Raw genomic sequence first — 18,193 nt, forward strand, 5'->3', positions numbered from 1 at the left:
GCTCATCCCCAGAGGAATTCTGGGGATGAGCCAAGGCCAAGAATGGTTTCAAGTAAGCAATGCTTCACTGCATCTTTAAAGACTTTAGGCCAACTAGGAGGGAACAGTTTCTGAGATAGCATAGGGACCTGGGCCAGGATCCCAAAGACACCAGGTAAGAAAAACCACAGAGCTGATGCTACTCCTCTCCCTGCAGGGGGTCCCAAGGAGTCCAAAGGCCGGAAAAAACACACCTGGCAAGCCTACCACAAAAATGAAACCACTCCTCTTCCTAGGAAAAAAGTCTTATCTTCCTTTTAAGAACTTGTTTCTCATACACTGACAAGCAAAATTCCACAAGCTGGGTCTCTCCCCGCCACCCCCCAAAAGCTGGCCTTTTCACACAAGTCTGCTTTGCCTCCAGCTTATAAAAACAGCTAAGCAGAGCCAGTCCCCTAGCTAGTTCAGAGGACCTTCCTCTCCTCTATGCTGCCTCCCTTGTGCTCTAGCATAAGTTTAATAAAAATGTGTCTGGAAACTTCTCTGGGGGTTCCCCTTAATTTCTATCTTGGGGAACCCAAGAACCCCAACAGTGGTAATATTTCTTCATGCTTGAACAAAAACCTGAAGGCTTGAAAGAGCCATACACTGTTCTGGGTGTTACAATCAAGACGCAAAAGTTATAGTAATAATGTGTAGTAAGAACTGGGTACTGTGCTCAATAAACTACATAGATGATCTCAATAAAAAATTAATAGTATTCCCATTTTACAAGTAAGAAAAGTAAAGCTAAAGGATTAAGACTCTTGCCTAAAGGCCACACATAAAATGGCAGTGAGACGCTTTACTTCAGGAAATTGCCCCAGTTTTTTTTAAACCACAAATCAGAGGAGTGACAGGATCAGATTTCAAAAATATTCCCTCCAGATTTAGTGGAAGTTATGGATGGAGATGGGGAGCAGCAACCTTGTAATTAGAACAACGAAGGAGGCTGTCTAAGCACTGAGGGGTACTGAGGATCAACACTAAGGCAGAGGATGTGGGGACCCGAGGGGAAGGGATATTTGGATAGCTCGCAGGGCTTGTGGTGGTTAAATGTGGTCCAGCAGCGAGACCCTCTATCCTGGTTTGGGTTTTGAGCGAAAGGCACGCTCCCCACTACCTCCTGCCCCCACCCCCCCACCCTGTTCCCGAAGAAATCCCGGATAACGGAGGCGTTTGGAGTCGATCCAGACCCCAGCCTCACTCTCCGACCCCAGCCAAGGGCGGCAGGTATGGATGGGGGTTTGGTACTCTGGGCACCCGAGCCCGCCCCCAGGGAGCGAAATCGCTGAGTCATTCCGGCTGGGAGCGTAGGATCCGGGCTGGGTTCCGGCCAGATCCCCCTCCTCTCTCCCCCTCCCGCACCCCGGACCCGCTCTCACTCTCGCGAGAACCATACCGGCTATAAAAGCAGCGCAGCGAGCACGCGCGCGCGTTTCGGGAGTCTTCTTCCTGCTTGACTGCTTTTGCCATTTCTGCCTCAGCGCTGGTGAGTATGTGGGCCGCGCGGCCTCCGCAGGTGAAGCGCCCCGCATTCCGCCCGTCGCCTTTTATTCCTTCTCCCATTACCCCCGCCCCCCAGCTCCCGGGCTCAGCGGGGGGGTGCTGTGACTGTGGAGGCGTCCGGGAGCGGCCTGCCGCCCAAGAGTGGTCAGGCGGTTTGCATACCTTCGCGGGGACACACCTTTGGGTCCTGGGAGTTGGGCGAACCCCGAGGCTAACGCAGGCTCGAGTCTCCTCCCATCCTCCAGGGCAGAGGGCACTGATTGACTTGCAGGGGCGGGCTGGTGGTGGTGTCCCCTCGATTAGGGCGGTTCGAGAAGCTTCTGGAATGGACTCGGAAACTGACCTGAGGTCACCCCTCTTTCCTGTGGTAGGTGTAAAAAAAGCTGTCCCCCGTCCTGGGCCGTTCCTAGCTGTGAAGCTTCGGATATTACGTTTCCCTTCCCCGCCTTTATTTTTCCACCTGCAGAATGGGGATTGTGGTGATCCCAGATGCCTCGGTGAAGGCGTCTCTTTTCTGCTGGTGCTTTCCGAAGTGCTGGGTGGGAGTGATGATGGGAGAGGCGGGAGGGTACTTTTAAGTGGGGTTTGCGGGTGTGGTTTTTGGCTGGAAAGTTCTTGGGCAGATCTGACGAGTCCCACACGGGCTGGAAGTCCAACGGGCTTTTCCCGATTGGTTCGGCTTTAGTGGGGGCCGCCTGGAAAAGCAGGTTCGGACGAGGCCACTTAGGGTCACACTCTATATTTGGTCGCCAAGTTGCAACGTCCCTTACTTTTTTTTAAATTGTTATTAAAGGTATTAAACAGTAAAAAGTTTGAGATAATCAATGCTCACAACGTTTCTTTCGGTTGTGGTAGTATGACCCCAAACCGTTGGTACTAGAAAATTAGCTTCTTGAGGCTTTCAAATCGTTGGCTTACCTGCATCTAATTCTTAATTCCTTGGAGTTGACCTGGGTGAATCCAGTGCAACATTCCTGTTTAGCAATAAATTGGCTCTTGTACTTATTGCCCCAGGATCTTGACCCTGAGGTCAGAAACCCATTTTTGAAAGGACTTCTAGGGCTTAAACACACATACCTAAAGTTTTGAAATTGAGCAGATGCCAGAATTCTGGTCTTGCTTCTTAAAAGGTTGGGTTGGCTTTAGGGTATGTGTTCTTGGCAAATCTACCAAGTGTGCTTGAATATGAAGTGTGCTTCCCACATCATGAATACAGTCGGAGGCGCAGCCCAGGGAAAGGGCAATATTACCCGCTTTTGGGAGTCAGGCACTCTGGCATTGTGCATTTGGGTTCAGGTTTGAGAGTCTCCAACCCCCCACTCCTCTCTGCTTCTGCATGATGAAATTATAGAGGAAAATGCCATTGCACAAATGATGGTTCAGAAAAAGTAATGGAGGTTACTTCAATTATTAAAGAAATTGCTGTTTTTAAAGGAAAACAGAAGTTGATATTCAGAGAGGGGTAATATCTGGTTTTCTTTCAAAAACTGGAAAGCTAGCCCTAGCCAGTCTGGCTCAGTGGATAGAGCGTCAGCCTGTGGACTGAGGGGTCCCAGGTTCGATTGCGGCCAAGGGCACATGCCTGGGTTGCGGGCTCGATCCCCAGTAGGGGGCGTGCAGGAGGCAGCTGATCAATGATTCTCTCTCATTTGATGTTTCTATCTCTCTCTATCCCTCTCCCTTCCTCTCTAAAATCAATAAAAATAATTTAAAAAAAAAAACACACACACAAAAAAACTGGAAAGCTAAGCGAATGCTTCTTACTAATCTAAAAGTTAATGTAGGTGACGGGAAGATTTAACTTCGAGTGGTGGGCACATGGTGCAATATATAAAGATCTTGTAACAGAGACCCACACCTGAAACCTATGTGACCATGTTGATCAGTGTCACCCAGTAAAATTAATTTTAAAAGTTAATGTAAAAACAAAACAAAAAATAAAAAGTTAATGTATATATTCAGGGCCACCAGATAAATCCTTTATTGTTCTACAGTTAAGTCTAAGTTGATGGAGGGTACTGGTTATCTAGGAAAAGACTTGTTTCAAGTTAATTTCCTCTTTTATCCTTTCCAGCTGATAGCAAGATGTCTTCAGGAAATGCTAAAATTGGGCACCCTGCCCCCAACTTCAAAGCCACAGCTGTTATGCCAGATGGCCAGTTCAAAGATATCAGCCTATCTGACTACAAAGGTAAGCGTAATTACGTTAGGTTCATTGAAATGCAGTTATTTTGCTATCTGGAGATGGCTTGTTCGATTTTCGTATTTCTGTATGTTTGATTATAAAATGATTTATGTCTCCTAGGTCAAGGTGTTCAGGGTGGTAGGCTATTGCCTTCAGGTTGAAGTGAAATGGTGATTATCAATAGTTATCACAGGGTGGTTATCCTAGTCCAGACTGTTTTGGAGAAAGCACATGCTTCATTATGCCTAAACTAATATATTAGCTCAGCTATCTTCTCAGTACTCCTCAATTGTGTTATTGGAGACAGTCTGATTATCTCAGTCTTACTATTTCATTATAAGAAGTCTTCAACAATTTAAAATCTCAGAGCTCATATTTGGAGCTGTGACACTGCTTGTTCAGTTTACGAAATATGTGTCATAGCTACTGTATTATTAGAGGGTTTAGGCACATTCACTTGACTGTTTTGTGCCCAGAGGAGAGTTGATGTCATTGTTGGAACCGCTCTCTTTTCTGTTAGAGATTCATGCAGACACTTGTCAAGTTCTAATAAGGTTCTCTTTTACCTCACAGTTGGGAGCAGCTGGGTCTTCTGGGACAATTGAACGCAAATCTCAGACTCCTGTGTCAAGTATAGTGATCAGTTCCTGGAGTCAGCTTTTGGATAGAACATGTGACTAGGTTTCCTAACACACTTGTTGGTTGGAATGAGAGCAGGTTAGTGGGATCCTATGGAGGGAAGCTTCTGGCAAAACATGGTAAGTAGGATCATAGGGAGGTGACCCTGGCTCAAGGGTAAAGGCAGGATGTTCAGGAAGAGCTGCTTTCTGCCCACCAGGGCTTGACCTGCTGAGGCCTCAAAGTGCTTGTTAGGCAAAGCCCTGGAGAGAGGTTGTTTAGAGGAGTTTCTAGTGATTCTAATTTTCAAAGAGAATGTCAAAGGAGCAACTTGTTTTGACTGAAACATGGCTGCTGCCTGGAAGTAAGTGAGTATTCTAATTGAACTGTTCTAATAGCTCAGCGCATTAGGTGTGAGAGGCTACCTGACCTTTGGAGATCTATTCAGTTGGTAATCTGAGTGACTTCAGTAAAAGTCCAACTGGAAGTCCTGTTTACTACCAGGATGTTTTGAATGTTTGCCATATAAAATTTTTCTTACCGGGCTGGTTAGGAACATATTTGTGGTGATTCAGGTGATCACTTAAACCTTACCCATTCCATTACTGTGATTCATTGTGAAAGAAGTGCAAAGGCTCTGACTTCCTCTTGTTGGTCTCTTCCTACTCTGCAGCAGAGAATTCAGCATTTCAGCTTTTTATTGGGCACTGATTGTAAGCATTGGCATTGGGCTATCCAGTAGATAACTGCGTTCTTGCTTTTGCTTTTCTTCATTGGAGAACTTGGTGTCTGTGCTAATTTTAACTACCCAGAGAAGATAAAAATTAGACTGAACAGCCTGGCCGGTATGGCTCAATGGTTGAGTGTCCACCTAAGAAAAGGTTCAACTCCTGGGCAGGGCACATACCCAGGTTGTGGACTTGATCCCCAGGAGGGGGCATGCAGGAGGGAACCAATCAATGATTCTCTCTCATCATCATTGATGTTTTTGTCTCTCTCTCCCTCTCTCTCTGAAAACAATAAAAATATATTTTTAAAAAATTTAGTTCTGCCCTAACCGGTTTGGCTCAGTGGATAGAGTGTCAGCCTGCGGACTCAAGGGTCCTAGGTTTGATTCTGGTCAAGGGCATGTACCTTGGTTGCTGGCACATCCCCAAAAGGGGGTGTGCAGGAGGCGGCTGATTGATGTTTCTCTCTCATCCATGTTTCTAACTCTCCCTCTCTTCCTCTCTGTAAAAAAATCAATAAAATACATAAAAAAAAATTTAGTTCTGTATTTGGCAGCTAATATGGAGACAGAAAAATAAAGCATGGACTGGAAGGAACATTTTATTTTATTTTTTAAACACACTTAAATGAGGACAAATATGTAATACCTTAATCAATAAAGAAATTTAAAAAAACACACTTAAAAATATTTTTATTGATTTCAGAGAGGAACAGAGAAGGAGAGAGAAATAGAAACATCAATGATAAGAGAGAATCATTGATTGGCTGCCTCCTGCACAACCCCTACTGGGGATCGAGCCCACAACCCTGGCATGTGCCCTTGACCAGAATTGAACCTGGGACCTCTCAGTCCGCAGGCCGACGCTTTATCCACTGAGCCAAGCTGGCTAGGGCTGGAAGGAACTTTTTTCCATGCAGGTCCTCCTGCAAGAGGTTCTGAAAGTAGCTGACAGGAGACATCTATGTGTTTTTTTAAAAATATATTTTATTGATTTTTTACAGAGAGAAAGGGAGAGGAATAGAGAGTTAGAAACATCGATGGGAGAGAAACATCCCATCAGCTGCCTCCTACACACCTCCCACTGGGGATGTGCCCGCAACCAAGGTACATGCCCTTGACTGGAATTGAACCCGGGACCTTTCAGTCCGCAGGCGGACGCTGTATCCACTGAGCCAAACCACTTAGGGCGGAGACATCTATGTTTGAGCATCTTGACATCTAACAATTGTGTGGCATCAACTTAAAAAGGACTCTTTTTCCATAGGAATATGTATTTTGTTGTCTATTCTCTATAAAGCAAGGATGTCTGTTTCAAAGGCTAACTTGGGGTTCTTTTTTTTCCCCCAGGAAAATATGTGGTGTTCTTCTTTTACCCTCTTGACTTTACCTTTGTGTGCCCCACGGAGATCATTGCTTTCAGTGATAGGGCAGAAGAATTTAAGAAACTCAACTGCCAAGTGATTGGTGCTTCTGTGGATTCTCACTTCTGTCACCTGGCATGGTAAATCCATTGGTCCATTTGGCATGTGGACTTTTTAACTAAGCAGGAACTGGGATTTGGAGGTTTTGGCAATAGACTTTCTCAAGTATTGGCTTCTGGCTCCTCATGGAAGGAGTGCAAAGGCTCTGGCTTCCTCTTGTTGCTTTCTTATTACTTGGCAGCGGGGGAGAAGCAGCTTGGGTTGCAGCTGAGTATACCCTGGTGACCTTAACTGTCCTTCGCCATTCATTTTAATGCTGGAAAAGTTTGAAGTTTTTGGGAAGTAGGCTAGAAATGTTGGAAAGGGGGAGCATGTAGATACAATTAATGTATTTGCTACCCAGGAGTTTGCGTGAATATGATTTATATGTATGCCTTCTGCTGTAGGATCAACACACCCAAGAAACAAGGAGGACTGGGACCCATGAACATTCCTTTGGTGTCAGACCCCAAGCGCACCATTGCTCAGGACTATGGGGTCTTAAAGGCTGATGAAGGCATCTCATTCAGGTATGCGATGGGTTAGGGAGGGGGGCTGACATTTATTGTGACAGATAAGATTGACTGAGGGCCGTTTATTTGGAGAAAGGTAGACTGATCTATACAGTCTCCTTTCTCATTTCATTTTTTAAATCATCTTAAAATTTTCTTCTAAGAAATAATTGATATATATCACCCTAGCTGGTTTGGCTCAGTGGATAGAATGTTGGTCTGCAGTCTAAAGGGTCCTGGGTTTGATTCCAGTCAAGGCTCAATCCCTGGCCCCAGTTGGGCATGTATGTTAGGCAACCAACCCATGTCACATTGATGTTTCTGTCTTTTCCTCTCCCTTCCACTCTCTAAAATCAGTGAAAAGATATCCTCGGGTGAGGATTAACAAAAAAATAAAATGAAATAATTGATACACATCACTGTATTAAGTTTAAGATGTACAGCATGATGGTCTCATTTTTAAAAAAAAATATGTATTTTTATTGCTTTCAGAGAGAAAGGGAGAGGGAGAGATTGAAACATCAGTGATCCCACGGGGGATGGACCCCAAACCCGGGCATGTGCCCTGATTGGGAATTGAACAGTGACCTCCTGGTTCATAGGTCAACACTCAACCACTGAGCCATGCCGGCTGGGGATTGGTCTCATTCTTTATGCAGGGGCATCCTCACTAAGGGCAAGGGCTGTGCAGGTCTGGGAGACCAGCCCATTTCCATTGCTTCTCTATTCTAATAAACTAGCTTTTAATTTTTAGAAATTTATTGATTAATTAGAGAGAGAGGGAAGGAGAGAGAAACATCAATTTATTGTTCCACTTATTTATGCATTTATTGGTTGCTTCTTGTATGTGCCCTGACCAGGAATTGAACCCGTAACTTTGGCGTATTAGGACAACACTAACCAACTGAGCTCTACCCAGCCAGGGCTGCCTAACAAACCAGTTTTTAAACCTGTACTGCCTCTTTCTCAAACCTTCAATCTCTTCTTCCCAGGGGCCTCTTTATCATTGATGATAAAGGTATCCTTCGCCAGATCACTGTGAATGACCTTCCTGTTGGCCGCTCTGTGGATGAGACTCTGAGACTAGTTCAGGCTTTCCAGTTCACTGACAAACATGGGGAAGGTAATTCAGTCTGTTTGGTGATAAGACAACAGAATGGTGGATGGATGGGAAAGATGTGGTAGGAACCAAGTCTACCAAACAAGGAGGGTGATTATGTCTCTTTGAGAAATTGAAGTCTCTGGATTATAGTGGGTTGTGGGAGTGGGGTAATAGAAAAGCCTGGGGAGACTATAAAGGCTTTTTATTCCAACTGTTTATTCCCGGCTTCTGCCCTGCTCAGTTAGCATTACTAGTACGGAAGGAATGTAGAAGGATCTCATAGGTGTATAAGGATGAAATGAAAGATTGAGAATCACATCTAAAGGTAAGTATGCTGTTCTTGACAAGTGTTTATTGGGAGAAGAGTTAATCCCTGTAGTCCATATCTGTTGTTATTAATCCTCAACCAAGGATATTTTTCCACTGATTTTTAGAAAGTGGAAGTGAGTGGGAGAGAAACATTGACGTGAGAGACACGGCTATTGGTTGCCTCCACACGCACCCGAAGCGTGCTGGGGGTGGAGCCTGCAACCGGGGTACGTGCCCTTGACCGCATTTGAACCCAGTATCCTTTAGTCTGAGGGCTGATGCTCTATCCACTGAGCTAAACCGGCTAGGGCTTATTGTTACTGTTTTTAAAATATGTTTTTATTGATTTTAGAGAGGAAGGGAGAGCCTGCAACCTGGGCATGTGCCCTGACTGGGAACCAAATCAGCATTCTCTTGGTGCATGGGACAATGCTCAACCAATTGAGCCACACTGGTTAAGGCTGTTTTATTGGGGTTTTAAAAATAAAGATAATAGCTCAGCTGGTGTGGCTCAATGGTTGAGCATGGACTATGAACCAGGGGCTCATGTTCGATTCCCAGTCAGGCATATGCCTGGGCAACCAATCAATGATTCCCTCTTATCACTGATGTTTCTCTCTCTCTCCCCCTCTCCTTTCCTTTCTGAAATCAATTAAAAATAAATAACTAAAAGTAATATATGAATAGTTTTGACATTTGGAAAATAAAATAGGACTAAGACAACTTAACCAAAAACAATAGGCAGATACAACTAATATATATATATATATTTATATATTTATATATATATTTTAAATATATTTTATTGATTTTTTACAGAGAGGAAGGGAGAGGGAGAGAAAGTTAGAAACATCGATGAGAGAGAAACATCGATCAGCTGCCTCCTACACACCCCCTACTGGGGATGTGCCCGTAACCAAGGTACATGCCCTTGACCGGAATCGAACCTGGGACCTTTCAGTCCGCAGGCTGACGCTCTATCCACTGAGCCAAACCGGTTTCGGCACAACTAATATATTTTTATGATTTAAAAATATATTTGAGCCCAACCGATATGGCTCAGTGGTTGAGTGTTGACCTTTGAGCCAGGAAGTCATGGTTCGATTTCTGGTGAGGGCACGTTCCCAAGTTGTGATCCCAGCTTGCAGTTCTACCCCCATGCAGGAGGCAGTCAATCAATGATTCCCTTTTATCATTAATGTTCCTGTCTCTCTCCCTCTCCATTCCTCTCTAAAATCAATAAAAATATATTTTAAAAAATAAATTTTTTTCAAACTTGTTTATTTTATTTTTAGCTTTTAAAAAATGCGTGGTAAAATATACATAGCAAATTTACAATCTTAACCATTTTCAAGTATACAGCTCAGTGACATTAAAAAATATTTTTTTGAGGAGAGGTTAGGGCTAAAGGGTTTCAAGTGAAAAATCAAGTTTCTTAATTTAGAAGTTTCAGGATCAAATATAATGTGTGTGTGACCTTGTAAAGTCGAAGCATAACTGAGCAGATTCAACTTAAGGTTTTTAATCTAGCAATGCTAAAAGTGTAGGCCTTTTTTTATGGCTCCAGCACTAGTACTTCTCTCCTTAAATATTCTGATTGCAAGTACTGACCCTACTTGATGCCATCATTTGAGTTTGTAAGGCTATAGCTTTTTTACTCCCAACCCAACTCTTCCCCTCCTGCTACCATGCAATTGTTGTTGGAATGAAACAACCATATCCCAACGAAGAGTTAGTTTTAAGGACTCAGTTCCTGAGGCTGCAGGTGGAAGAGGATTTTGAACCCTCCCCCCGCTTCCCACTTAATGTAATTGAGAACAAAATAGTTGTGATTAAGTGCTACTGATAGCAGATCAAGTGCACAGGTGGACTTGGACAAATTTCTTGTCTTATTTATTTTATTTTCTCCAGAAGTTAAGTATTTCTAATTAGCTTTCTAAGACCCATTCAACTTTGATATTGTGACTTTAAGAAGACAGAAGTTGTTAGTCTGGATTAGTGTCCTCATTTTGGGGGATTTCAAAAATGAAACTTGACTGTATCAGAAGGCTAATGGGGATCAGTGAACACTTGATACCAGAAGGCACCATTTACAGAAGCTCTCTTGTGGGTAGATTGAAAGAGCAGACAGCTCCTGAGACTGCCCCCTGGTGGGATATGAGGTTCAGCAGAAAGTCGGGAACAGTGGCAAAATTAGCCCTTACTGGATTTTCGGAAAGGACCTTGTCATGAACCTAAGCTTTCATGACTGAAGCTTGCTTCTACAGGCTCTGTTGGTTTCTGCTGCTTCCCATCCCACTAGAACAGGCACAGCTTTCTGTGTGCAGTCTTTTATGGCTTATGTGATAGTTACCATTTGAGATCCTATGAAATGCCAAGCACTCTTTATGAGGTATATTTCATGTGCTATTTGACAAATAACTCCACCTTCCTGTCACCCCCCCAGGTGTAATTGACATAAGATTAGTTTCAGGTATACACAAGATTTGTGTTGGTATATATATCCTACATTCCTAGTTTTCTTTCCCTTATATATTTTTTCTTATTTTTGATACATTCCTGTTTTAAAGACCAATAAACCAATACTTAAACACAGCAATTATTCATAGTAAAATGTTGGAATCAAAATTCAAAGTCTTTTTTTTTTTTTTTTAAGGTAATTAAAATGCTGAGAAAGTCAGTAGGGCCTTCTATCTTGGGGAGTTCTTTCATACTGAAATTATCATGACTGGTGTCATTTTCACGGTGGAGAGTCATGGTACTTCAGCTGTGCTTGAAAGCTGGTTTATGTGGTACTCAACCAGTTCTGCTGGACTCCATGTTAATTTTGAAAAACCAACACTTGGATTTGAGTGAAACATCCAGGTGTGGATCTTTCTAATTACTGGTATGGTCTTAAGTGCCATGAGGCTTTAGGGCCAAGGAGACTAAGTTGGCAAGGTCTCTATCCTGGTTCATTTTTCTTCCTCTCTGTGTTATAATTGGGTTGTTCTAAAGCTTTCGGTTTTCTTCTAGACAAAACAATCTTTTTGGTTGCTTATTAGCACCTACAGCCAAACTTGTCTGTCTATAGCCTGGTCTTTGCTTTCATGCTGCTCTTTGTTCTCTGCAGCTTGTTTATGCTTAGGATCTGTGTTTTAACCACTTGGTGCCTTTAAAGACAGTAACTGTAACAATCAAATGGGGATTTCAGGAAAGTAATGGCACCTAGGTCTACCATTTTGCACTTGTTCCATCCATATCTTGTTCCCAGACAGCTGATTGCCATCTGATATTTGAGGCTATGACATCTTTGGACTGAAAGGGTCTTCCCTTCTCTCACTTGAGCAAGGGAGACTGTTGCTGCTCTGTTACTGGTGACCAAATGTCTCTTAGAATATAAATAATTTTAAAAAGTGGAAAATGAGTGATTGGCCCTCTTGCCTTGCTTTCCTCAGGTTGGCCCAAGGAGCATTGTTAGCTCTGGATTGAAGGAAAAGGTTGAAGGCATGTGTGAAAGATTCAGGCGCTCAGACCTTTTGCTTCTTGAGGGAAGGCAGGCTGAGTGAACCATGCAGGGTCTTCTGTGGACGTCCTGCAGTATTGTATTTCAGACTATCAAGTTTGGAGGACTTAAAGAATACTGAGAAGGAAGATAATAGCTCATGTTACACAGTCCTGGCTTTGTGATTTATTTAGTTTACTAGTGGCCCGGTGCACAAAATTTGTGCACTGGGGCGGGGGTGGTGTCCCCCAGCATGGCCTGTGCCCTGTCACAGTGCGGGAGCCCTGCTATCCATCGCCCTAAAGAGGTAGGCCCTGCCCACCCATCTGGGGCTCCTCAATGGATTGTCCCAAAGAGGTAGGCCAGAGCCTGGGGAGGCCTGTGGACCTCTGTGTGCCTGCGGACTGCTGGCTGGGCCCGCGCAGGGGGGCGGGGAAGCGAGCCTCGTGTTCAGGCTGGTGCAGGGGGCAGGGACGCAAGCCTCACGTCCCGTGGCCCATTGCTGGCTTCGGGACATGAGCCTCATGTCTCCCAGGCTGGCGCAGGGGGCGGCAACTCAAGCCTCACGTCCCAGGCCCGTTGCCGGGGTCGGGGATGCGAGCCTCACGTCTCTGGGCTGGTGCAGGGGGGCGGGGACACAGCCTGCTGATTGGTCGTTACATGACAGTGTCCCAACCAGTTTGCATATTATCCTAGTGTTAGATTTTTTTTCTTGGGTTTTGGGGGCAAGTTATTTAAGTGTTTTTTTAAAAAATATATATTTTATTGATTTTTTTTTTTTTACAGAGAGGAAGGGAGAGGGATAGAGAGCCAGAAACATCGATGAGAGAGAAACATCGACCAGCTGCCTCCTGTACACCCCCCACCGGGGATGTGCCCGCAACCAATGTACATGCCCCTGACCGGAATCGAACCCGGGACCCTTCAGTCTGCAGACTGACGCTCTATCCACTGAGCCAAACCGGTTTTGGCAAAGTGTTGTTTTTTTAATTCTCACCTGAGGAGTGAGGATATTTTCTCCATTTATGTATATTTTTTTATAGAGAGTGGTGGAAGGGAGAGGAAGAGGGAGTTAGTTGGGGGGGTAGGGAGAGAGGCACATAGATTGATTGCCTCCCACCTGTGCCTGACCAGGGCCAGGGATTGAACTTGCAACCCAGGTACATGCCCTTGATCAGAAATTGAACCAGTGACCCTTTGGTCTGAGGGCTGATGCTCTAACCACTGAGCAACTGACTAGGGCTCATTGGTTGATATTTGTATGTGCTCTGACTGGGGATTGAACCTACAACCTTGGAGTATCAGAACAATGCTCTAATCCAGGCGTCCTCAAACTACGGCCCGCGGACCACATGCGGGTGTTTTTGCAGTTTTGTTTTTTTTATTTCAAAATAAGATATGTGCAGTATGCATAGGAATTTGTTCATAGTTTTTTTTAAACTATAGTCCGGCCCTCCAATGGTCTGAGGGACAGTGAACTGGCCCCCTGATTAAAAAGTTTGAGGACCCCTGCAACAGCTACCTGGCCAGGGCAGCTTTTACATTTTGAAAAAAATTTTTCAATTACAGTTAACATTTAATATTATTTTTTATTATTTTCAGGTGTATAGCATAGTAGTTAGATAGCCTCATACTTTACCAGGTGTTCCCTATATTTCCAGTATCCACCTGGCACATACATAGTTTTTACAATGTTATTTATACACACACACATGTGTGTGAGTGTGTGTGTGTGTGTGCGTGTATAATATATAATATATATTTTTTTAGAGAGACTGGAAGGGAGGGAGAGAAAGAGACATATACTGTACATTAATTGGTTACCTCCCACATGTGCCTGATCAGGGCCGGGGATTGAACCTGAAACCCAGGTATGTGCCCTTGTCTGGGAATCAAACCCAAGACCCTTTGGTGTGAGGGCCAACACACTAACCACTGAACACACTGGCCAGGGCTGTTTTTACAATATTATTGTTATTTTTTAAATATATTTTTATAGATTTCAGAGAGGAAGGGAGGAGACAGAGAAACATCAATGATGAGAGAGAATCATTGACTGGCTGCCTCTTGCATGCCCCCTACTGAGGATAAAGCTGGCAACCTGGGCATGTGCCCTTGACCAGAATCAAACACAGGACCCTTCAGTCCACAGGCTGACGCTCTATCCACTGAGCCAAATCAGCTGGGGTTGTTTTTACAATATTATTAACTACTAGAGGCCCGGTGCACGATGTCCCTCAGCCTGGCCTGCGCCCTCTCGCAGTCCGGGAGCCCTGGGGGGATGTCTGACTGACGGCTTAGTGGGCCTAGGCTGTCAATCGGACATCCTTAGCATTGCCATGGAGGCGGGAGCGGCTTCTACCACTGCCACTGTGCTCCCCAGCCATGAGCCTGGCTTCTGGCTGAGTGGCGCTCCCCCTGTGGGAGCACACTGACCACCAGGGGTGAGCTCCTGCGTTGAGTGTCTGCCCCCTGGTGGTCAGTGTGTATCATAGTGACTGGTCATTCCACCATTCGGTCATTTGCACATTAGCCTTTTATTATATAGGATACTAGAGGCCTGATGCATGGATTCGTGCACTGGTGGGGTCCCTCGGCCTGGCCTGTGGGGATCAGGCCCCGAAGTCAGCAGTCCTACATCCCCCGAGGGGTCCCAGAGCGCTAGAGGGCACTCTGCAAAGTTGCTGTCACTCGGCAGCTCCTGCATTGAGTGTATGCCCCCTGGTGGTCAGTGTGCGTCATAGCTATTGACCGGCCGCTTAGCTTTTTATATATATATAGATTCCCTATGCTTTACATTCTCATGACTATTTTGTAACTACCAATTTGTATTGAGAAAAATTATTTATTGATTTTAGAGGAAGGGAGAGAAAATCTATTTGTTGTTCCCCTCACTTTATGCATTCATTGGTTGATTCTTTTTTTTTTTTTTTAATTTTATTTATTGATTTCAGAGAGGAAGGGAGAGGGAGAGAGAGATAGAAACATTAATGATGAGAGAGAATCATTGATTGGCTGCCTCCTGCACACCCCCTACTGGGGATCGAGCCATAACCCAGGCATGTGCCCTTGGCTGGAATCGAACCTGGGACCCTTCAGTCCGCAGGCCTACGCTCTATCCACTGAGACAAACCAGCTAGGGCCATTGGTTGATTCTTATATGTGCTCTGATGAGGATTGGTAAATGGGGGTTTGAACCCACAACCATGGCATATCAGGAGGATATGCCACACATGCTATCACAGGTGGCAAGATTTCATCCTTTTTTATGGCCAATATTCCATTGTATATATGTACCTCAATTTTTTTTATCCACTCGTATTGATGCTTTGCTCATTTTTGAAATTTTGTGTGTGTGTGTGTGTGTGTGTGTGGTTGAATTGCAGGATTCTTTTTGCATTTTGGATATTAATCCCCTATCAGATATAAGATTCCTAAATATTTTCTCCATTCTGTAGGTTGCCTTCACTTTTTTTTTTGTCTTCACTTTCTTTATAATGTTCTAAAAGTTCTTAATTTTGATCAAGTCCAACTTATCTGTTTTTTTCTTTTTATTGTTGCTTGTGCTTTTTGCATCATATCTAAGAATACACTTCTAAGTCCAAGGTCATGAAGTTTATGCAGAAAGCATAGCCTTCAACCTTTTCCTGCCATCCTGAACTAGCAATGCTCCTTAGGCTAACCTGAGGAAAGTGAGGCAAGGGATTAATTGCTGATTTTCCACTTTGAAGAGTTTATGGTTTTAGCCCTTATAGTTACTTCATTAATCCATTTTTTAAAAATTGATTTCTAGATTGGGGGGGGGAAATGTTGATCTGTTGTCCCACTTATTTATGAATTTATTGGTTGATGCTTTCTTAAAAAATGTTTTTTTATATATATATATATTTAAATACATATTTTTATTTCAGAGAAGAAGGAAGTAATATGTTTTTATTGATTTCAAATTAAGGATGGATAGGGAGAGAGATAGAAACACTGAGAATCATGTATTGGCTGCCTCCTGCACACCCCCTACTTGGGATAAAGTCCACAGCCCGCACATGTACTCTGGGAATAGAACTGTGACCTGGTTCATAGGTTGACACTTAACCACTGAGCACACTGGCTGGGCCATTGATCCATTTTTGAGTTATTTTTTTGTAAGTTAGGGGTCCAGTGTTATTCTTTTGCATTTGAAAATCAACTGTCCCAGCACCTTTTTTGAAAAAAAGTATATCTTTATTGATTTCAGAGAGGAAGGGAAAGGGAGAGATAGAAACATCAATGATGAGAATCACTGATTGACTGCCTCTTGCACATCCCCTACTGGGGATCAAGCCCGCAAACCCAGGCATGAGCCCTTGACTGGAATCGAACTTGGGACCCTTCAGTCTGTAGGCTGACCCTCTATCCACTGAGCCAGACCAGCTAGGGTAGCACCATTTGTTTTTTTTAAGAGCAGCATTTAAGCTTATTTTTAAAAAGATGTATTTGAAGCATACATAAAATTATAGAGAACATGAATACCCCTTTATCTACTATCTACTGTTAACAAATCTTGCCTCAGATGCTTTAGTTTTTTTGAACAAAGCCTACAGTTGAAACTATTGCTTTTTAAAAAATAAATTTCAGGTGCTGAATGAATAAATTACGTATAATAGTAATAGGGCTATAGTGAGGATTAAATTGCATGTTTGTTGTTAGCCTTTCACTAAAAAGCTTTATATTTATGATCTTAGACTGTAGGTTAGGCTTCCTGGTGCTTTAGTATTACAGCCTCTTTAGGGCTCAGATTTAGTTTTGAGGAATCCATTTGTCCATGAGAGCTCACCTCTGAGCAAATTACTAATTAGTGGTAACTTTCTCTTGCAGTGTGCCCAGCTGGCTGGAAACCTGGCAGTGATACCATCAAGCCTGATGTCCAGAAGAGCAAAGAATATTTCTCTAAGCAGAAGTGAGCACTGGGTCATTATAGGGTCATGTGGCAATGTACAGCCATGAGAACAGAACCTCTCTTTTACTATTGTCATGCTTAAAACAAGATCTTAGACTTAGCCCAGATGTGGCCTTTCCTGTAGGGTTTGGGGAGGGTCAGCCATACTTCTGGAGGAAATTATCTAATGTGAACAGTAGTGTTACATCACCTTTGATCTTTTGTAGTTTCTATTAAACTTGAACTGAGACATTGTTGTTTCTTCATTTTAGGGGCATTAGTCTTTGATTTACTCTTTGCTTTCCTTATGGGAAAATGAGAAGTGAGAGCTGCTTTAGAAACACGAAAATTATAGAGGGGAAATGCAAGACACGGAATGGAATTGAACCAAGCTGTTAACTTCATTTTTTAAAAAAAATGTTTTTATTGATTTCAGAGAGGGGGATAGAAACATCAAAGATGAGAGAAGCATTGATTGGCTTCCTCCTGCACGCCCCCTACTGGGGATTGGACTGGTAACCTGGGCTTGTGCCCACTGAGAATTGAACTGTGACCTGGTTCATGGGTCGATGCTCAACCACTGAGCCACACTCACACCACACCAGCTGGGCAAGGTGTTAACATTTTTTGTTATATCTGGGAAGAAGAGCAAAACCTGCTCTGGTGTTATCCAAGGTACTTAACATTTATATTATAGGCTGCATTGTAAGTTAAGGCACCAGTGATATTGATTACTTGGGCATTTATCCTTTACAGTATAGGGAGGGCTGCATGAGAACCTTAAGATTGAATTCCTTTTTTTTTGTAAGTGTTTGTTTTTAAACTCTTACTCGAGGATATGATTTTATTGGTTTTTTAGAGAGAGGAATGGAGAGAGAGAATCATAAATATGAGAAACATCAATCAGTTGTCTCCCACATGTGTCCTGAATGGGCATTGAACCTGCAACCTAGATGTGTGCCCTGACCGGGAATGAAACCTGCAACCTTTTGGTGTGCAGGACAGTTCTTCAACCAACTGAGCCACCCGGCCCAGGGAGATTGGCTTCTGATGAAAATCTGCTACTGGCTTTGTAAAAGGTTAGAATTAGAGGCTCTGTAACTTTATAACTGAAAGGGGGAGAAGATAAGCACAGTGTTGGTATTTGTAGGATAGAACCTTCCAAATCAAAAGCATAAGGTTGAATACTTCTCACTTTCCCTGGGTTCTAGCCTTGATTTGAGGTAGTCCTTTTTTTTGGCCCTCATTCATATCACTGTCCTGAGGGAGGTATTTCTGGGGGTTGGGGTTCCTCCTGGGCCTTTAAAGCTAGGGCAGATTCAGAACTGAGGATATATTATATGGTGACCTT

General features: G+C 43.6%; 1 protein-coding gene across 2 annotated transcripts; it reads left to right on the forward strand.

Moving 5' to 3' along the window:
* The first annotated feature begins 1,422 nt into the window (after positions 1–1,422).
* PRDX1 (peroxiredoxin 1) lies at positions 1,423–17,092 on the forward strand. 2 transcript variants are annotated; one of them, XM_008151204.3, is made up of 6 exons: positions 1,423–1,510; positions 3,602–3,718; positions 6,408–6,561; positions 6,928–7,050; positions 8,025–8,155; positions 16,782–17,092. In XM_008151204.3, exons 2-6 carry the CDS (start codon positions 3,613–3,615, stop codon positions 16,865–16,867), a joined length of 600 nt encoding a protein of 199 aa, XP_008149426.1. In that variant the 5' UTR covers positions 1,423–1,510; positions 3,602–3,612; the 3' UTR covers positions 16,868–17,092. The 2 variants fall into 2 exon arrangements, with proteins under 2 accessions (XP_008149426.1, XP_054577238.1); XM_054721263.1 differs by lacking the exon at positions 1,423–1,510 and adding an exon at positions 1,809–1,894.
* The last annotated feature ends 1,101 nt before the right edge of the window (positions 17,093–18,193 follow it).

This window comes from Eptesicus fuscus, chromosome 9, assembly GCF_027574615.1.
Source record: "Eptesicus fuscus isolate TK198812 chromosome 9, DD_ASM_mEF_20220401, whole genome shotgun sequence".
Taxonomy (NCBI): Eukaryota; Metazoa; Chordata; class Mammalia; order Chiroptera; family Vespertilionidae; genus Eptesicus; species Eptesicus fuscus.

What these genes read in the sequence shown, in the direction of transcription:
- PRDX1 (XM_008151204.3), top strand. Translation starts at nt 3,613, where the DNA reads ATGTCTTCAGGAAATGCTAAAATTGGGCACCCTGCCCCCAACTTCAAA. An exon ending in CACTTCTGTCACCTGGCATG is followed by an intron (nt 6,562 to 6,927) that starts GTAAATCCATTG and finishes CTTCTGCTGTAG; the next exon opens with GATCAACACACCCAAGAAAC. An exon ending in GATGAAGGCATCTCATTCAG is followed by an intron (nt 7,051 to 8,024) that starts GTATGCGATGGG and finishes TCTTCTTCCCAG; the next exon opens with GGGCCTCTTTATCATTGATG.